At 40.2% G+C, this 21,032-nt stretch overlaps 2 protein-coding genes and 1 non-coding gene across 10 annotated transcripts in view; all 3 read right to left on the reverse strand.

Moving 5' to 3' along the window:
• Positions 1-2,041: 2,041 nt before the first annotated feature.
• On the reverse strand, positions 2,042-6,009 carry LOC148409438 (nuclear distribution protein nudE-like 1-B). Of its 3 annotated transcripts, none has more exons than XM_088439869.1 (9): positions 5,809-6,009; positions 5,135-5,231; positions 4,774-4,927; positions 4,367-4,515; positions 4,164-4,300; positions 3,926-4,093; positions 3,769-3,863; positions 3,536-3,681; positions 2,042-2,915 (listed from the first exon to the last, which is right to left on the reverse strand). In XM_088439869.1, the coding sequence occupies exons 2-9, from the start codon at positions 5,218-5,220 to the stop codon at positions 2,831-2,833; spliced, it is 1,020 nt and encodes a 339-aa protein (XP_088295995.1). In that variant the 5' UTR covers positions 5,221-5,231; positions 5,809-6,009; the 3' UTR covers positions 2,042-2,830. The 3 variants fall into 3 exon arrangements, with proteins under 3 accessions (XP_088295995.1, XP_088295996.1, XP_088295994.1); XM_088439870.1 differs by having other exon boundaries at positions 2,042-2,912; positions 5,795-6,009; XM_088439868.1 differs by having other exon boundaries at positions 5,795-6,008.
• A 303-nt stretch (positions 6,010-6,312) lies between these two features.
• Positions 6,313-6,385, reverse strand: trnar-acg (transfer RNA arginine (anticodon ACG)). The gene has a single exon. It is a non-coding gene; the product is annotated as a tRNA-Arg (tRNA).
• Positions 6,386-6,539: 154 nt separating this feature from the next.
• LOC148409440 (rho GTPase-activating protein 44-like) overlaps positions 6,540-21,032 on the reverse strand; it is a 36,704-nt gene continuing 22,211 nt past the window's right edge. For 2 of the 6 annotated variants that reach the window (XM_088438885.1, XM_088438886.1), the window contains exons 15-23: positions 20,521-20,612; positions 20,205-20,385; positions 18,084-18,101; positions 16,766-16,957; positions 14,067-14,123; positions 13,467-13,955; positions 11,967-12,073; positions 10,338-10,721; positions 6,540-9,146 (exon numbers count right to left, since the gene is read on the reverse strand). In XM_088438885.1, coding sequence (XP_088295011.1) covers positions 8,980-9,146; positions 10,338-10,721; positions 11,967-12,073; positions 13,467-13,955; positions 14,067-14,123; positions 16,766-16,957; positions 18,084-18,101; positions 20,205-20,385; positions 20,521-20,612 — 1,687 coding nt within the window. In that variant the 3' untranslated portion in view covers positions 6,540-8,979. Of the gene's footprint in view, positions 9,147-10,151; positions 10,189-10,337; positions 10,722-11,966; positions 12,074-13,466; positions 13,956-14,066; positions 14,124-16,765; positions 16,958-18,083; positions 18,102-20,204; positions 20,386-20,520; positions 20,613-21,032 lie in introns of all 6 variants that reach the window. The other 4 variants (XM_088438888.1, XM_088438887.1, XM_088438890.1 and 1 more) reach the window with 4 other exon arrangements.

Consider the following 21,032-nt stretch of genomic DNA (forward strand, 5'->3'; position numbering starts at 1 on the left):
AATGGCCATATGTATAGTTTTTTTTTTTTTTTTTTTTTTAGTAACCGTGTACTCTATTGGAAATGGATTACTTTCTCCAAAGTTAAGACTATGTAAGGCGTGCTGTTTTTCACACACACACACACACAAAACTTTATATAAAGTAAGGCCTTTTTATATAGTAAGGCAAAACAACCATTTTTTTCATAAAAACGACCATGTATAGTGATGCATTTTTTTCACAAAAACAACCATGTGTACTAAGGTGTTTTTACACAAAATAAGAGACCAAGGCTTTTTTTTTAATTAATTCTAACAAAAGGCCCAAGGCATTTCTTTACAAAAATGAGCTATGTATGTAGTAATATTTACTAAAAAAAAAAAAAAAAAAAAAACACTTAGTAAGGCAGTGTTTTTTTCCCACAAAAAAATGACCATGTATAGCTTTCAACCAGTCTGATTTGATTGCACTTTAGGAAGTGATCTGATTTTTCCCACTCCTTTTTCTGGGATTTGACCCCGTCTCCTTAAATTCATTGTGCTTAACCACTGGACTGTGTAGTTGCCAATCAGGTATTTTCCCTTTGGGAATAAAAAAGCAAAACTTGTGAGGGTTTTTCAAGAAACGACCATTTTAAGACATTTAAAGAAATGTATATAGCATGGTATAAGGCAGTTTTTTTGCAAATAAGACTATAAAAACTCCCACTTATAGGAAGCTTGCGTGTTTTTCACACCCCATCACAATGTTAACATGTTAAATTGGTGTCATAGGCTTGACAATTCGCGAACACCGAATAAAAATAGCATTTGACACCCAGTGACGTCAGCCAATCACATCGCAGGATCATTCACTATTGTAACCAAGACACTTAGCATTATTCAGGGGCCACAAAATCCATTCGACATCAAACAAAAACCACCAACCAAACTTTGTGCATTACATATCATGTTGTTATACTCTTTGGAAACACGTGGAGAAGTATACGTCCAGATGTGACATCATCACGATGCCCATCCAGATGCAGGCACTTGTTTGCATCTGCTGGGAGTGTCCTGGCTTGCTCGGTAGGCTTTAATTTGAGCGGAGCAACCAGATGGTGGACAAGAAGATTAGAGCCTGCTTTAAGCCTTTGTCATCTGCTCCCGCCCTACACACACACACACATTGCAAAAAAACAAAAAAGACCTCTTCTGGCTCCCATAGGCTGTATCCAAAATTTAAATCCTAAAACAGAAGGTTGAAAAGTGAGTATTTGTTTGTACAGCAATAACTTAGATTTACTCCTAATACAGTAATCTATGAGTATGCATTATTACAAAAAGATTACTAGTCCTAATGTACCACTAGATGGCAGTATTTTACTGCGCTATTTACGGAAGCGTCGAACTGCTAATATGGAGTAAACGTTTGACTGCTGTCAAATTCCTTCAAACCTAATTGCAAATATAATCGAATGTATTGTGTGACCATATTCTAGTCTTATTATACTGTGGCTGAACTCGCTTTGTAATGTTAACAATGTTAAATGTTTACTCCGGGCTAAAGAAAAAAAAATCCGCCCATGTTAAGGAACCTCTCGTCACTAATGTTCAAAAATTACATGGAATTAAAAAAAAATAGCATTTTGTCCAGGATATATGAGTTCCTTTTTGTTTTTAAATGTAGTGCCAACACCCAAAAGCCCTATCTAGACGCAACGTTGTCGCCCTCTTGTGGACAAAAGAAGAAATGGTATCAGTTACGACTTCCGGGAATCGATTCGGTGTCGTTCTAGTGTTTTCTAAATAGTGTTTACACTTCTCCTGACTCGCTCCTGACAACACGAGTATCAATCTGTATTTCAATTCTTGCTTATATTCAAACAAAAATCAAAGGAGACTTTTTTCCCCAAAGTCAGGACCGACCTACATACCTTTGAAGGCTTGACAGATTGATTTTTTTAAAGCGAAATTATATCAAATATTGTGGAATATTTTTATATTTTTAGTATGTTTTTTTTTCCGAAGACTGGAACCTACTCCTTCAGTTGGAAATGAATGTTTATGTAGAGTCATTACACAATGCTCAAGTCTGTTTTTTATTGAAATAAATTAAATATACAAACATTGACACAAGACAGGTGATATTGCACATAAAAAAATGACCTGAAAAGTGCTTGTTTTTCTGTCATTTAAAGACCAAAACTGTCAAAATATGAAAAAAAAATCCCCTCTTGTATCATTGACGTGGTAATTAATACTGTACATAAACGTGTGAATTCCTTAATCAAGAATTGTTAAAGCGTCAGTTTTGATTCTTAGTCTGGTAAATTTCTGAAAGTAAATTATTTTGCTATTAGCTTTTTTTTTAATGAAATTTGTATGCAGTTAATTATGATTCATGTTTCTTAAAATGAATTATACTGATATTTAATGACGCTGTTTGTGATCATTGCGATTTTTGATAAGTTTGGGGGTAAACCGTATGGATATATCATTCGAGTCAACAATTCCTGTTAGCCATTGAAATAAGTGACAAATGGATTTCTCGCCGCCTGTAACTGGAATGTAAACGATCAATATGACCAAAAGTGCGACATATTTGAACGCTGCCCTATTCGTGGCTCACAAATGCAACACAAAGCAAACAGAATACAAAAAAAAAAACGTTCCCTTACACGTTTTTCAACATTTATAAACATCAATAAATAATTAAGATACGATAACATGGGTAACACTTTGGCGTGCATGTGGATGCCCGCTTTTTTTTTTTTAACTTATTGCTAAGTGATTAAAAAAGTGTTTGCATATCACTTCACTGTCCTGTTGTATGTGCTGTGAGGTCTATGTTTGGGGGGGGGGGCAGCATTCAAACTGTGAGGGGCACTGAGGCGGAGGCGGGAGGGACTGTGATGGCTGTGAGAGTCCCTGGATCTAGGCTGCTGGGACTTCTGCTGCACAAACAAAATGAAGAAAATTAGACAAGAAATAAAGCTGCACTGGAAATTTATTAGAAAAAAATCATTGAAAAAGTACAATTTATTAAACAAAGGATTTTTTAAATATAATTTAAGTCTTAAAAAAAAGACAAAGTCATTATTTTTTATTTCCATTCCTTACTTCGAATTACAAGTATGTAATATTTGTGTTGTATGTATGGCAACACTGCCATCCAATGGTCACAGTTATCACTACAGTGCTCAATTGGCTTAACGCATTTGTGCTTAGACAAAACTTTAACCTGTATAAATGCTGTAAAAAATAGTTAACAGTTGTTGAAAGTTGGTTTATATTGCCTTTTTCCTTTGTCAATGTTAAAAAATGATAGTTCATTAACGGTCAGCGTGGCAAGTGGGTGGGGCTGTGCAAATTTTTTCTTGGGCTTTGCACAATATAATTGAGAAGCACTGGCATAATATTAGATAAGCACCAATCAATGGTGTCAGCTACTCTCCATAAGAAAACATATTTGATGTATTTTTATTACTACTTTAAAAGATGAGAATTCTTGTCCATGGCACTGAAAGAGTTAAGCAATGAGTCAATGACAAAAAAAAAAAAAGAAAATACTCACGCTTTGTCCAAATAGGTAATATGCAGTGACTTTGAGTATGCGCTAGTGTTGGCGTTGAGGATGTTGCCGTTGTCCAGAGCGTAGGTCTTCTTGGCCTGCTGCTCCTTGGCCAGGTTCCTGCAAGCGGCCAGCTTGGCCTCCAGAACCTGCCGGGACACGCGGATCAGGAATAGAATTTTTTTCTCAAAACAGAAACTGATTTGAAGGTTTACAGAAGTGCAAAATGGACTCACCCCAACTTTCCTAAGCAGGTCGCTGACGATGTTGAGAGCTGATATCCGCGCTGAGGGAGTCAGCGGTGAGTTGCCGGCGTAGCTTTGGGAAAGACCTGCAGGAAGACCCGCCCTAATACTTTTGTTCATACGGAGCAAAACACGAGGCCGCACCGACCTGCGGCGTTAGCCGAGAGGGCCTTGTCCAAATCTTTGCCGAGAGACGCGGCCGGCGTGGAGACGGACGGCGAGTCCATCTTCACGTCGCCGTGCGTGGGCGAGCCGGGGCCCGACGTCCGGCTCACGTCCGCCTGACGCTCGCGCACGGCCAGCTCCTGACGCAAGTCTGACCGAGAGGAACGACGTCACTTTTTTTTGTAGGAGATGGACGAAGCCATTTTTGTTTGGGTTGTCACCTCTGGCTTCGTCTTTGAGCCTCTGAACGGACTCGAGGAGCGACTCCTTCTCGTCCAGCTCGCTCTCCAGGAAGGCGTTCCTCTCGATGGCCTGGTTCAGACGCTGCTCGAAGTTCTCCAGAGACACGATGGTCGCTCTGAGGGGCGGCCCAAAAAAAACTTAGTCAGAAAAAAGAGGAGCTGCACAAAGAGCATCTTCATACCTCTTGGCCCGTTCCAGGTCGTCGTTGGACTGTTCCAGTTCTCGCACGTATTTGTGGAGCTGCTCCTTGATGCTGCGAGTCTGCACCAGGTCGTCCTCCAGAACCGAGATCTGCTTGTAGCTCTGGGAGTACTGCTGCTCCAGTCTCTCCTGCCGCAGCAGGCAAAAACATTTCAAGTCCTCATGCATTTTTCATCATGCCTTCATTGTGGGTGGGGGTAGTCATTTAAAAAAAATAAATAAATATATATATATATATATATATATATATATATATATATATATATATATATATATATATATATATGTATTTTTTTTTTTTTTTTTTTAATATGGAGCAAGGCAATAAATCTAACTCATTCACTGTCAAAAATGTTTTTATGCGTTGGTTTTTTTTTGTGCCTCTACCTTGAGTGTCTCCACATCGTTCTTCAACCTGACATTGTCCGACTGGAGGTCCTTCAGGCGATGCTCGGCCTGGCCCAACTGAGCTTCCAGCTCGGCCTCCAGCTCCCTGCTGCCTTCCTGGAACTCCAGTAGCTCCTCGTGAGCCTCTTGGTAGCTGCCGGCCATCAATGGAGAAGACACACACGGTGAGAAATGGAAAAAATGTAATGGACGAATGTGCATCTGAAAATGCTTCCAGTGTGTATAATTATGGAGAACCAATAAAAGGAAGGCCTGCTGTCTTCTCCAGCCTGCAAGAACTAACTCACCCTTGAACTCCCTATTTGACAGCTAAAATCTTAGAAATTCAAGAGTCACATACTCTGTCTTGTACTTGACGTAGAGGGCTTTCCAAAAGTTGATTTCCTCATCCTTGGAGGAGAATTTAGGTATCTTGTCCGTTTCCATGGCAATCACATCTAAGTAAGAAGGAAGTTGATTTTGATTACGATGCGCAGACAACTCTTGAAGAGGGCATTACATACACTGCTCTGCATATTTTTCTCAGTTGGTGAGACGACAAAGGTCTCATTAATCTTGGGAAAGGCTTTGAGATGATGCAAGACCTGAAATTTGATCAGCGACGTGAAGATGTTTTGCATTAAACCGACATATCCCCTAGTGGGCTACATACAATCTCTATTACTATTGTTCTGCCATTTCAAATCAAATATGCCTTTAAAAGGTAGTAGCTCCTGTAGCAAATTCGTCAATATAGTCTTTTAGCAGGTCAACGTCAGATTTAAGCTTTAGACTTATTTGTATGGTGGATGCCTCTTGCTGTATATTTAACTCGGACAGACATTTTAAACATAACAAGCAAATATAAAGAGGGGCGAGACGATGATTGTCAACAGGAACTGAGATGAAGACAAAATGTCAAACATGGCTGAGCTCGCTTAAAACCGCGTATTGTTTAGTCAAACACTCGCACATTTACTTCGATGTAAAACAAGAAGAGGAAATTAGAAGGAAAGTTTACCTGCTAAACATCACCTCATAAAAAGAGATATTTGTCATCTAAATGAGATGGTTATCGGCGCATTTAGCTCGAAGGTTGTAGAAATTGGAGACTTGCTCGTCGCGTGACAGCGGCTGACGAGGTGACAGAGCGGTGCACTAGCGCCCTCGGCTGGTCATCCTCTGAAAGTACGCTCCTCACGGAGGCGTGTCAGGAGAAAAAACAACACAGTAATATAAACACCGGATGTATAAAGTGCATCGGCTTGTGTGCTTCATTACAAAATACAGCTAAAAATAATTTTCATGTGAGCTTTGATATATTGCTGTCTGTCAGTCAAATCTACGCGATACGTTGCCGTTACGTAAAAGAACGTCATCACGTCAGAGGACGTTGAAGCGTCATCTGTTGCCAAGCGAAGGGGAAGCAGATTAGCAAAAGAAAGATTTAAGTCATAATTCATGTCGCTTTACGAAATAAATAATCAAGAATATTTAAAAGATCATCAAATGAATTCAGTGCTAGATGATTAAAAATATCGAGCTAGCCAGGAGTCGAACCTAGAATCTTCTGATCCGTAGTCAGACGCGTTATCCATTGCGCCACTAGCCCGCTGGTCAAGCGGCGGCATAGTTGACATATTTGTAAAATTATTTTCTGATGTTCAGGCTCTGGACATTCCTACAATTCCTGATGCGCTAATCATGGTTAGCTAATAAGCTAAAATTGTTTAAAGTCGAATTTAACAAGTACAACACACAACGAGTCATATAAAAATGTTTTAATTGTAGTCACAATTCTGATGATTTCCCCCCCTCCAAACTTTGAGACAAGATGTTCGCTTTTTTTGTTGAAACAAACTTTAACAGCATCAAAACACTTTGTCACACTTTTAACTTGATGGGCTCTCTTCTGTTGCAAAAACGAGCAACAAAGATTTCATTTTAGCCTTCACGCACTGTGTCAAGAAGATACTTTAAGGGGTTAAAAAATGTTTTAAGTAACAATCGCTTGTTTTTTTCTTCATTTGAAACCGCACACAGCACAGATGAGACATTGAAGTGGTTAAAAGCATGCTGGCACTCACGCAGAACACAAACACTTGTCTTTCTCCTCCTTCAACACACACACACACACACACACAAAAGAACACGCAACCTGCCAGGTTTACATTCTAATGAATCGTGTAGAAAATGACGTCACCAGAGTGACGACCAAAAATCAGGACGCTTTTAAAAAAGCACAAGCAAACACAACGAAGATGATTAATTGTTCTACATAAGATTTATTCTAATATTAAGATTGTAAACAGTGGTGATTGAAGTATTTTAAATCGGGCCCTTTAGTGTCTTCTTTTGGACAAGTCCAGTCCCACGTACATCGTCTCTAATAACATGTGTGTCCAGATCTTGTTCAGTCTTTTAAGTACGCCGAGTGGTTTCCTTCATCAAATAAATATTCAAATCACTCCAAGGAATTAATTGTGTAATGTGTAAAATAAGCCTGTTAAGTGTTCTATTAAAAATGGAGACTAACCATGGACGCTATCTTCATGTGTCCACTTTCTCAATCCAGCGAGTATTCCCATACGTCTACATTTATATATTTATATTTAAGTCTGTATATACAGAGCATGTATGTACACGAATGTATTTACACTGTCATTATTTTTGCACGTGACAAGAAAGAGTAATGTCTGGTCCCACGTTTGAAAGCTTGTCTTCGCCAACTTGGGTGTCAAGTAAAAAGCCTTGCAAGAAATAGATCTGTATCATAAATACTCTGCTGAAAAATAAACAGGGTGCTACGCACGTCTATGCCCTCCCCCTCAACACACACACGTGATCATCCTCCATATGGAAAAAAAGTGCAGCCATTTTCTCGGACAAAAATAGTGGGCCGTTTCTTTGTGAAGAGAGCATCTTTGCAATGTTCTTTTCATTTCTCATTTGACCGAAAGGAGTCTCGAGCAGTGATTCTCAAATTATGGTATCCATGCGCCATCTCGTGGTGAAAAAAAAAACACTCAACGCATAGTCAAAGCATGTTAGTACAGTTCAGTTGCTATTATACATTTACAACACATTTTTGTTTAATCTTGCAGAACCACTTTTAAATGCTTATTAAACTAAAATGGCGAGCAAAAGAATTTTTTCAAGCAGTACTTGATGTAAAATATTTGAGAACCACTGTTCTGAACAACGTCCTTGAGTTACCAGCCTCAACTATCAAGTAGTAATGGGAAAATGAAGCTCCATGAAACCTCAGTGATTTATTTAACTCATCTAAATAGTGCTCTTGATCTAAAAATAAACACTAGTGAAGTGGAAATTTATTACATTTCCCATGCATCTTTGAACCAAGTCAAAAACTATCGAGTGCTTCATGAAGCTTCGCCTGTCCACGACTATCAAGCGAGCTATGAAACAGGGATGGGCAAAGAAAGTCTTCAAATAGTCCTTTACACATCCAGAATCTGGTCCTATGAGCAATTACATTACCAAGAGTCTAAAAATAATCTTTTATTGATACCGGGGAATTCAAAAGCCTTATAATATTTGTTGCAGTAATTTAGGTGTTGAATTGAATTGAGGTAAATATAATATACTCAATAATTTTGTATGTTAAAATACATTTATCTAATGAAATGGTTGATAGAATTTGAAATAAGATAAAATATTGCTGTATTAATAGTGAACAAAAATGGATGTATGAAACTATTTTACACAAAGTTTTTTTTAATTAAAATGTTATTCAAAAATGTATTGGCCCATGTGTCAGTTCAAAACCAAGTTTGCCCACCCCTGCTTTATTTTCTATGTATTGTGTTCACCTGTCAATATAAAATATGATGTTTGATTTGAACCATAAACTCTGCAAATGTACAGTAGACACATAAAATATTTTTCAGTAAATGAATGTTAACCATCAGGATGTTTTTTTTTTTTTGTTAGTTAACTGGCTAAGTATCTACAACGTGCATGTTGGTTGATGATACGCACACACTTACACACACATGCACACAGTGCACACTCAGGCTGATGTCCATGCCGAGAAGATGAGGTCGCCCGGAAGAATAGTCGGTATTTCTCGCTTGGCGTGTGGCGTTCAAGGCATCAAATAAGGCAAACGTAAACAAAAAAAGGAACAATCCCAATGCGTGATGACATCAGGGGAGGAGGAGGAAGGAGGGACAGGGTGGGGCGTCAAAGCACCGTGCTCTCCGAGTCCTCCCCCTCCTCCGATTCGGCGGTTCGGAGGCGGCTGGAGTCCAGAAGCGCCAGCGAGTGCCTGAGGTGGGAGATGTGCGCCAAGTCCAGAAGGCCGTCCAGTTCCATGTTGATGACGGGAATGTCCAGGTTGCAGAAGGAGTCTGGAGGAGGAGGACATTGTCATCACTCAGAGATTCTTTAAATTGGTACGTGGACAAGAATCCAGGTGTGGGATGGGGGCCATGCGGGTCCAAATCAGGAATGAGGAAGGAAGGCAATACCACAATATGACCGAAGGATGTTTTACAATGTACTGTAACTCGTGATTGTGAGTACAACCCTAACAATTTTTATGACATTATTTCCATAGTTCCATGAGTGAAATAATTGCACTTGGCTATGATGTCAAGTTGTTTGTGTACAGCTTGCACAATAGTGTAAATTTCCTCTCCCCACAAATTACTCGCAAAGTCTTTCATATAAGAAATACTGGAAACAAATATGTTCAAATTTGGGCCAAAGTATCAATATTTTATTACAATTTAATATTCATCTTCGCTTTAGCTATCAAGCTAGCTTCCTGTCTAGCTATAAAGCTAGCTTCCAATCCATGCATCCATCCATGCATCCATCCATGCATCCATCCATCCATCCATCCAATCAAGCTAGCTTTTGATTTAGCGATCAAGCTAGCTTTCAATCCATCCATCCATCCATCCATCCATCCATCCATCCATCCATCCATCTATCCAATCAAGCTAGCTTTTGATTGAACTATCAAGCTAGCTTTATCTATTCTTTCTATATCCATTCTTTGAACGGGGTGTAAACCTTTTCTATTATTCTATTATCTATTCTCCAATAATTGCATTTTTCAAACCAACAATTTTCTGTATATTCACACATGGAGAAGCGGATAAGGAGGGGAAATTGGCAAAAGGTGGCAGTAGCAGCAAGGCATTATGGGTTTCCAGCTGAAGTGAATTCAACTCATTCACAGGCAGCCCAGCAAAAGTGGATCTTTGACATCCATAACTGTGAAGGGTAGTGAATGAATTAATTTTGCGCATGCCCACAACGAGCCATGCGAAATGGGCGCAACGAGACGTCGGGGTTGGAATCATGGGGTCGGAGGGATGGCGGGGGTCAACGGAAGTCCTGCTTACCCTAAAAGTCCCTCAAATGCAACGAGGGCTCAAACGGCTGCAAGTGATCAATAACAATTACAGATCAGAGCAATTCAACCTGTTTAGTGGTCATATAACACACATTTATGTGTAAAAATCAGGTCCAAATAAAAAGTGAGCTGGACTGACTTTGGATATTCTGGTTCTTGACCTAACAGCTCTTACCTGTGGACATACTCTCTCCAGGAGACAAACCGTCCAGCAGGCCCGACGCGTGCTCCAGCGGCTGCGGGCTGGTGCCGGGGGTGGAGGGGGGCTGCGGGGGAGGCAAGCTGGGCCTCTGCCGGGGCGGCTTGGGCGTGGACCGGGCCTTGGTGAGCGTCCCGGCCAACGAAGGCGGCGAGGACAGGGACGGCGCGCCGGCCATCTGGACGTGTCCCAGGGCGCCGATGGTGGCGTAACCTTGCGGGTAGCCGAAGCCGTACGGAGAAGGGGTGCTGGGGGGCGTGGGCGAAAGGCTGACCGGGGACGGCTGGCCCGTGGACTGCTCCGACACGGCCCCCGTCTGGCTGTAGGGGACTTTAGGCGGGATTGGAGCCAGCTTCTTTGCTGTGGGGCGGTGAAAAGCAGGTTCATGGGCAAAACTGGGGACTGTAGACCCCCGGGTGTCTGCTGGTTATACATAATTTGGGGGGGCCCGCATGATTTGAAACAAATTATATATGTGTATCTTTTTTGCGGGGGTCACACTCACTGAGGATATTTAAAAAAGGAACAAACAGCAGTGCGAATGTCAGGTTTATTTGACATATAAAAATGAGACGGAAAAACTTTATTGACTCCTTTACCATGATTTTGATTTTATAGTTAAATTCTATGATACACATCCCTACTTCTGAGTTGTTCACACTTTTGCAACTGAATTTATCGTTAATTTGGAATTATGCTAAATCCCTAACTAGGATATCAATACTTTTGAGGGTGTGCACACTTATGCAACCTGATCGATTTGGTTTATTATTACTAAAATTTTGGGAGGGAGGAAAATGGTGCCTTTCACTTCAAAAATAACCCCTCATGATTTTTAATCTTTCGTTAATTAGGAAAGCCACATCCTTACTTATGAGGTTGTGCACACTTTTGCAACTCAATCATACACCTAAAAAAAAAAAAAAAATCATTTTCTGAATAAAAGGTGCAATAAGGTATTACATATTTTTGAAAATTGATGATTAAAAAATTCCTATGATTAAAATTTTTGTTTATAAAATTTCATTAAAATTTAATGAAGAATGTAACACCTTTTTCAGACTGAAAACTACCTCTACTTAAAACAATAGCAGATAATTTTAATGAATTACTTAATAGCAAAATCTTCCAATTTGTAATTTCCAAATCATGATCATAAAACTGAGAGCTGCCATCACAAGTACCAAAACTTTGTAACAAGGCTAATACTGACACTTGATTTCAGTATCACCCAGCTAGACTTAATATATTACATATTCATCTTCAACTTTCATGATTACTTTAATGCATAACTCTATGACTTTTCATCCCGCCAAAATAAATCTTTTTGTCAAGATTTGGAATTTTTTCCTTAAAAACAACAAAAAAACATGAATGTTACTTCGTACGACATTACCTTTTTTTTTAAATTGACCAATCTAAAAAAAAATACAAACACAAACGAAAACAAACAAACACAATTTGTTTACCAACAGGAACTGTCCACATTTCATTTGAAGGGCTTCTACTTTAACAAATTTTGTGGCCTCTGATGAAAAATTGTTGATGTGGCTCATGCATGCTTTATGTATGCGGTTAAATTCAACCATGATGAGGTTTTCTTACCTCTCCTGAGCGTGTGCGGGCTGTGCTCAGACTGGCTGCCAGGAGACAATGTCGCCTGGAATCCCTTCTGTCCAATCACTGGAGACAATTCCTTGTTCTTCAGAGTGCTGCGATGAGACAAAAATGCAATTAGCCGCCAAGCTCACTGCACCACACTTAGAACCTTCATTCTTGTAAAAAAAAAAAAAAAAAACAGTGCAGATAATCTTATTGATTTTATAAGGACAGCCACAATTAGGATTGAAGGGTAAAAAAAAAAAAAACGGCGATCTTACAATACAGAAGCTCCCAGCAAATGATGACTGAAGCGTTTCAAGTTGGAGGCGGAGCCATGCAAATGAGCCTTTGACATTCATATGAGATGACATCACCTGCATGTTATCAACCATAGTGTTGTCCTTTTTCCTCACATTCTTGCATGAAAACTGCAGGTGGCAGCATCTTGCGCATGCTGATGTGATTCATCACTACCCACGCCATGACCACAAGTCCAAGCTTTTATTTTGCTGAGATTATAGTTGGGTTCCTGTGACTTTTTTGTGACATTGCATTATTTCATCTTAAATTGCTCGTGACGTGCGTTCTTTGCATATTTATCACTTGCAAAGGTTTCATTTCAATAACAAAATAAATAAATGTATGTATGTATATATATATATATATATATATATATATATATATATATATATATATATATATATATATATATATATATATATATATATATATATATATATATATATATATTTTTTTTTTTTTTTATTATTTTATTTTTTTAAATAATAATAATAATAATAATAATAATCCACCCAAGCGGATTTTGCTTTTTAAGTCATATTTAAAAAACTAAACGTAATCACAGTTTAGACTCATGGTCCAATATTAAACATTAATGTAAAGACAATTTAATTTAGTTGACTTACCCTTTAAGTAAAAGGTCACATAAAAAATAAGAAAAAGTAATTGAGGGAATTTAAAAAACAAAACTTTATTTTTGTAATATTGCCAATTTTATTCTGGACAACTATTCTAAATGATGTTTAACTAAATTCTTAAAAGTAAGACTTTTAGGATTAGGCTAGGATTAAGTAATCCTATACTTAAAAAAAAAACAACACTTTTTTAATACAGGGATCTCAGATATCATTTATATCCCATATTTTAATTGACCCACAGCTGGGGCAGAAAGCAATCGCTTTAATATTTTCGGTTAGTTTGTCCTAGCTGGCCCTTTTCGAAAGAGACAAGACCCCCAAATTGCAGCTGGCGACTCCCCGCTTCCTGCCCACACGTCATCCCCCTTTCATCACCGAAGGCTTTGACTCTTCTTTGTTGCCTAGCAACTGCCTCCTGCATTTCTTGGCAACCAGCGTATCCCCGTTGCATTAAAGATGCATTGGGATAAGTGCAACAAAGATGGCTGCCACTCCCCCATCACCCACCTTTTACGCCGCCCGTGTAAAACAGAAAAACAAAAAAAGAAAAGACCCTTGCATTTACCTAGCGGCTTTGCGTCCTCGCTCTCGGCTACAGGTGGCCCAAGGAGGGAGCACGGATAGTGGGGTGCCGGGGGGTTTGGGGGAGCCCGGGAATAGATCGTGGCGAGTCAGAACGAGCGGGGGTTTGATGTAGAGGGAGGAGCCGTTGGTGTCGGCGGGGGGAGCATGCAAGGGCTCGGATAGGGAGGCCTGCTTGTGCAAAGGCGGGGAGCTTTGGGCTCGGGGGTTGGAGTTGATGTCGAGGGGCTGCGGGGACGGGCACAGGGAGTGAAGGAACGGGGGCGGGCTGAAGCCCGAGCGACGGGGGACCAGCGACGGGCCCGTGGAAACGCATTCGGGACTGCGGGAAAGGGGACGCATACCGGGGGGTGCTCGGGCGTAAAAGTGTTGGGGCGGGAGCGAGAAGGGTGAGGAAGACGGGTAAGGGGGGGGCGGCCTCTCCTCCTCTGGGGAGGGATGGGCGTTACAGGAGTCTGAAGCGTCATCCGAGCTGGAATGATAAAAGAAATGTTTTACGGCGAGCGGGGAAGCTGTCCAAGAGGAGGAAGGGGTGCCAAACGTCTGCTGATGATGGAGAAGTGAAAAAAAGAAGAAGCGTCACCTCATCCACTGCAGAGCCTTGCGACAATTGAAGGTGAAGCTGTGAAACATGCGGGGGCTGACGGCCAAAAGACAACATGAGAGAGCGCCGCACGTGCAGCCGCGGCCCCTTTCACGCCGCTGCCATTGACACATCGCAGGAGTACCTTTCCATCGCCTAGTCGTGGTTCGGCTTCGCTGGAAAACTCACTGATTTTGCGCACTTTAAAAAAGATGCCGAAAGTAGAGATCGATACTGTACTTCGGGGTTGTCAAACATACGGCCCGCGGGCTTGTCCCGGCCCGCAAACCAGTTTAATCCGGCCCGCGAGATGATTAAAGTATAAAAATGAGCTGATTTTTTTTTAAATAGATGAAAAATTTGAATTAGAAAAAAAAAATCATAGTTAACTCTTTCGGTGTTAGGCGTTATTGGAAAAGGAAACCTCTTGCGGGCCAGTATTTTTAGCATTAATCACCTTTCAAAGCCAACAGAATATTGTGTGCTATGTCTATGTAAATATGGGTGCTATCATATGAAAGATTGACTTCCATTCCTTACTTTGAATCACATATAGATAATAGCTGTGTTATAAGTGTGGAAACACTGCCATCCAACGGTCACAATTATCACTACAATGATCAATTGGCTTGTATTAGGTAAGCATTAGTCAAGAGTGACGCCTCCTCTCCATAAAAAAACGTATTTGACCTGAATTTTTTTATTTATTATTGTTCGTACTATTTTAGAGATTTCTCGTCCATGGCATGAATGAGTTAATGTTTCATGATTAATAATAATGTTGTGCTTGTAGTATTTTGGACGGTATTAAAAAAGAAAAATACATTTGAAGTTGTTTTAAAGTTATATAAATATATACCATGATTTTGTTGGTCCGGTCCACTTGGGAATAGATTTTCCTCCATGCGGCCCGCAAGCCAAATTTGGAACCCCTGTCGTAGTTTTTTTCAAGTCCGATACAGAATACAGTCGGCCCCCGGCTTACGAGCACCCTGATTTACGAACAATTCGCCTTACGAGCGTGGATCAGGGAGATTTTTGTCCTCCGCTTACGAACAAACCTCTCGCCTTACGAGCTATTCGACATGCCGGCCATTGAGTATGTAGAAATGTTCTCGTTTAATTGCGTCAATAAAATCAACAGTAGCGACATCATTAATCATCAGTAGAGACTTGTGGCAGTAACGTGAACGCTATTGGTCTTACAACGTCACACTGACTGTCTCACTCACGGTGTCTAAATATATTACCATTTAAGTGTAGTGTTTGTACAGCTAAAGGGAAAAACAGCTGACATGAAATTAAATGTGCCGATTGCAGGACAAAGAATTGTCATTGGTTTAAATGTGTGTTTTTTGTTAAATTAATTGTCAATACATTCCAACCGTTTAAAAAAAAAAGTGCGAATAATTATCAGTCAGTCACGGAGATGCGAATATGCTATTGGTCGATTAAGGTCACCCGGTCTCACTCACGGAGATGCTTTTGGCCGGCGTCACACGTCAATCACAGAAATGCCGATATGCTATTGGCCGAACGCCTTTATCTAGCTTGATGGGACAGGATGGAAGGAAGGAGAGAAAATTAGTGAAAAACGGAATGTTGTGAAGACTTTGCAAACTTTATCTGTTAGACATAGCTTCTAAAATTACTAGCAGCGGTAAAGAAAGAAATAAGAGGATGATGTTTTAGTATCTGCGTGATTTGCACCCTGACTGAAAGAGTTACTGTAACACTGTAAGACCAATAGCATATGTATCGCCGTGTTAACTTTGAGCGTTGGACTCTGCCCCCCTCTGCTTACACCCAGCTCAAGTCTCGTCGTTTCAAAGGTAAAAGCTATTAAACCATTGTATTTAATATATAATGCAAGTGTACAGCAGATTATGTCACTCAATTTTAATATATGTATACAGTGTGTCGTTTTTACCTAAGGCTTCGGCGCGCGTTGCACGCATTCACGAATTAACATGGGTTTGGATTGCCCGCTATACGAGCAATTCGAGATACGAGCGTAGCCACTGAACGGATTAAGTTCGTAACCCGGGGGCCCACTGTACTCAAGAGACCCGATAATCTACTGCTACATTGCAGTTCGGTTATTGCAACTTCACTCTGAATAATAATAATAAGTAAAAAATTATGACTATAACTTTATTGGAGGCTTACCTCGCTATTTTTCTTTAGATTTTTTTTCTAGTTAAACGTCATACAGACAAAAAACAACTGTATTTATTATTATTATTAACAAAAAACGAAAAGGCACACATAGTTGCAATAATTCGTTTTCTAGCAGCTTTGGAAATAATTCTCCGTTATTTGCTTAAAAATGACTAACGGTACCGTTCACGGAAGGCGATAGCTACTTTTTCATAACTTGCTGTCTTCTTTGGAAGATAACAATCAAGCTTCATTCGACAATGTATTTGCATAGCTTCAGAGTCGACAACACACATAATGGAGTTCTGCGTCAAATATCCGGGCGAAGAAATCTTGATATAACTGTTACACCTCCGATGCGCATTTGCCAGGACAGCGTGAAAGGGGCTCAAAAATCAACATATTCAAGCATGTCAGGGATCAAAGGTTAAAAAGTTGAAGGAAGGTCTTTAGAGGGGGGCCATTTGGCGGCACTGGTTTGGGGTCGGCTGTGGGGCAGAAACAGGCGGATGAGCATTTGGGGTACGTAACAGCCTTACCTGGCTCGCTCATTGCTAGTGGGAGGAGGGGTAGGGGAGGGGGACCCCGAAGGGTCCCCGGGTGGCTCATGGACGAGCGCCTCTGTGGGCGGGGTGGACGCCCGCACGTTGGGGGGCGTGGACGAAGTTTTACGGGATGATGATGAGCCCCTGCGGGACACCCAAGAAGTGTCCATCACCCTGACTCCCATGCTGCAGCGGGACACAGACGCATCAGCCAATCACCGCAAAGGAGGGCGGAGCTAGGGGGATTCGGGGAGCGGGGTTCGTTCAAGGGATCGGCTTTCTCCGTCGAGCCATGAAAAGTCTTGCGTCTTGTTCCATGCCAACCATTGAAGGCAACTTTTGCTGCCGTAAAATTTACCTTTAGTTGACTTTTTAACATAGGTGGCAAAGGTACTTTGTCATATTTGTCAAGTAAACTACATTTGGAGATGAGGTCAGAAATGCTAATTATTTTTACAAATTTTGAGAATAACCCTGACCTTATTTCTCAGTTTTCTTACTAACCCATTCACTGCCATTGATGACTTTATACATTGACGATTCATTAGAACTGGACAGGCAGTGAATAAGTTAATAATTTATTTCACTAAATTCATTATCATTTCCTTTCATTCATTATTATTCATTCAACAATATAGTGATGATGGACAAACAAAGCTTCATGAAGCACTTGTGGTAGGTTTTGACTCTTCTAGATGGCACTCTTGGTTCATAGGGACAGGAAAAATGTAATATTTTTTGTACTAGTGTTTAGCTTTAAAACAAGAGCGCCATCTAAAGTAGTAAAATATATATCACAGGTGCTTCATATACACACACACACACACACACACACACACACACACGGCGGTGAGTTACAAATTTTAGTTTTCCATTTTTATTGTATTACTTACTGTAAATCAACTAATTAAGGCCCAGTGACATAAGGTGTCAATGCAATTATCTTCTCCATCAGTGGGCGCAACCAAGAAAGAATTTTCTAAAGTCCCTAAATTGAATAAACTGAAGTTTAGGATATTCTGTTAATTGAATGTTATTCAGGACTCGATCTCATTTAAATGTTTGTTGGCTATATTGAAGAAGCCAGTGGGTCAAATGTAGCTCGGGCTGAAAGGAGATGAAAAGCACCTGCGTTACTTGTGTAAGAGTTTGTTCTGTCAAACGAGTCCATCGGGTGGCAAACATCACAATGATGCAACTTTACACACAAACACACACGCACAAAACAAGGCCGCTTTGTTCAAATCCACCGAACATGAACACAACACACTGTGAGACGTAATGAAAAAGGGGTGAAAGGGTTATGCGGTACCTCTGTATCTTCCTGATGCTGCGTGATTAAAACCGACAGAAAGAAGCACAGTGAGGACAGGGTGAAAGGTCAACTCAATGACACATGTCCATTTAGTCCAAGTTAGGTTTTTTTTTTTTCTTTCTTTTCAGACATACTGGGAATTCTCAAACATTAGTGCCATGCTTCATCTACCAGTGTTGTTATTTATTTATTTTTTTCAAACTTTGCAGGGACCCTGGCCAATTTCCTGTTCAGTTTCCACATTTTCATATCCCGTTATGGTGACCAATTTGGTGTCGAACTGGGTACAGGGGTTATTTTTTTCCAACTTTCTAACTAGGGGCCCTGCTGAATTCATTTCGATATCGCTGTGCATCCACGGCCAGAAAAAAAAAAAAAAAAGGGAGAATTGTCGTTTACTTTAATACATTTTACTCAATTACCTTATTTTAAATTAATTTTGCACTTGATAAATACTCGCTTTGCTTTAAAAATTAAATTGATACCAAAACAAAACTAAATTGGAAAAAAAAAAAATTTAATATGTAAAATTTAAAACTCGGTGAATTTAAAAACAAAAAAACAAAACAAAAGAAAAATTAACGATAATAAAAAATTCCAAATGATAAAAATCCTTGTTGAGACCCCTTAAAAAGCTTAATTATTCTTTAAGTGAATATTAATGAACTCCCCCTTCTCACTCTGGCCAAAATTTGGACATATGCATGTGATTTTTACATGCATGCAGTATTCCTGGACCATTGACACTCTGCTACAAATCATTTAAATTAACTGCAAATTCAAATGTATATAATGATTTTTTTCATAAAACCCTGACTGTACTTGGTATGATAAAGGATGATGCCTGCACACATGCACGACAAATGATCACTGAGTTAGCGAGCATGGCCGCCCCACTGAAACATTTCTTGCTACGCCCCTGTCAAAAACTTCATTTTTGTAAATAGTTTCCTAGCGGTCGAACCATGAAGTATATTAGTGGAACTAAAATATATTCTTCCTATCGAGTTCAGAAGTTTCATGTCAAATCCTCTCTCCTTTACAGCTAAGACGGAAGGCTGCGCTCTACGGATCTGGGTTTAATTAGCCGAGCTGCGCTAAGACGTCCCGCTGGGCCCGATAAGGCAAACGAAGAGTTTTAAGAAAATAGCCGGAGGATCACAAAAAGTAAGAGAGAATGTCTTGACATAATCCTTTGTCACTCTGGACTTGAAGACTTCTTGGCCCAGCCGGTGTTTCCCGACAATGAACATGAGAAAAAACAAAAATACAGTATTGCAAAAACACTTCGTGACGAATCGGTTTAGCCATTATTCTCTGGAATGGATTGGAGAAAAAAATCATTTGTCTGTCACCATCCATCCTAATACCAATTCTTTTTCTGCTATTCGCCAGTGTGGCGTCACCTGTAAGCTATTTTTAGAACAGACCACTTCTCCCACCTTGTCCTTTTACGTATGTGCCAAGGAGAGAAATAAAAGTGATTGTCATCTACCTTCAAAGAGGCAGCTTGTTTACTCAACTCTGTTAGCAGAACATTAGTGCGAAGTAGAATCAAAAGTAGGGCTTAGGACTGGTGACAGACAGTATTAGCATTAATTTATTAAAAAAAAATGTATTAAAAAGCTCAATGATTAAACTTTATACTGTCAATACTTTTTGAATCACATATTTAGGTGTATTTTATACAGGAACTCCAAAAGACATTTCGTGTAACATTATACACCATTTTGTAAAAGGACTCACTATAACAGAATTCGTCAATATGTTGTCATGCTTCAATTAATTTGCTCTTCATTTGAAAAGAAAACAGTCCTGTTCTTCTCACGCCATTGAAAGCATTGAATTGAATTTGCTAATACCTGCAGAAACCCTGTTAAAATCTCATGAATCCCCAGGGGTACTTGTAACATCATTTGAGAATCACTCTTTTCGAACCATGATAAACAGCTAAAGATCTAAAGCACGTTTCCATTTTTGACTGCTGTGTGTTGAAAATTAATTAAAAAAAACAAACAAACAGTGGCTCGATCCGTTTTGATCCAGCGCCGGGTAAGCTGCTTAACCCAATCGGGTTACTTTTAGCCCAGTGGTTTTAGGAGTCAAGATGTTTCTTACCCGTCTTTTTTGTAAAACTCCAGCATCATGTTGTCGGTAGCGACGCTCAGGGGTCTGCGGCTTTGCTCGTTCTGCCGCCGATCCATCTGCTCCATGTCGGGAGACGGCATGGAGCTGTAGTTGGCATTATGGTTGGTGTGCACCGGACTTCCGTAGTTACCCGTCACATTGAACTCGATTTCTAGGGAAAAGCGCAGAAGAAATTTTGACGGAAAACGATTTAAGGGCTCATCTCATTCGGATTTCTAAGACATCTGTTCAGAAACGCTGAGATGATTTGCTTTGGAGGACAGCTGGCCAGGCGTAGGCACCTCACCTCCAGGGAAGAACCAGTCGGCGTGCTGGATGATAGGCTCGATGATGCCGACGATCTGCAGGGACACTGTGGTCATCATTTCCGTGATGTTGCTGCAGAGGGCAGAAGATGCACGACTTGCATTTCAGTAACGGAGTTGACTCAGGGCTTCTACTTTAACAAGTTGTTTATTTCACAAAGTTTTTTGCACTTCTACTTAAGTCCAGACCGCAAATACTTTTGCCAATTTAACATAGGGGACATTAGCGAGGCGATGGCTGCTAAAGGCTAATTAAGCGTTTGATAAATTGATGGCCGACATTCAGAAGGACACCAGGGAGGACGACTTCTTCCCAAATTGCTGCGTCACCATCGTAAACACGCCCCGTCTTGAAAAGGGACGTCTGGAGTTTTTTTATCAGCACATCCGAAAGGACATTGAGAACTCTGAAGGTGGAAGAACTGTCACGTGATGTCACAAGGGAAGTTAACGTTATGTTCTATATTTGAATTTCATAACAGATGGTCTTTCA

The sequence above is a fragment of the Hippichthys cyanospilos genome, chromosome 17 (genome assembly GCF_059441005.1).
Source record: "Hippichthys cyanospilos isolate Australia breed blue-spotted pipefish chromosome 17, RoL_Hcya_1.0, whole genome shotgun sequence".
Classification (NCBI taxonomy): Eukaryota; Metazoa; Chordata; class Actinopteri; order Syngnathiformes; family Syngnathidae; genus Hippichthys; species Hippichthys cyanospilos.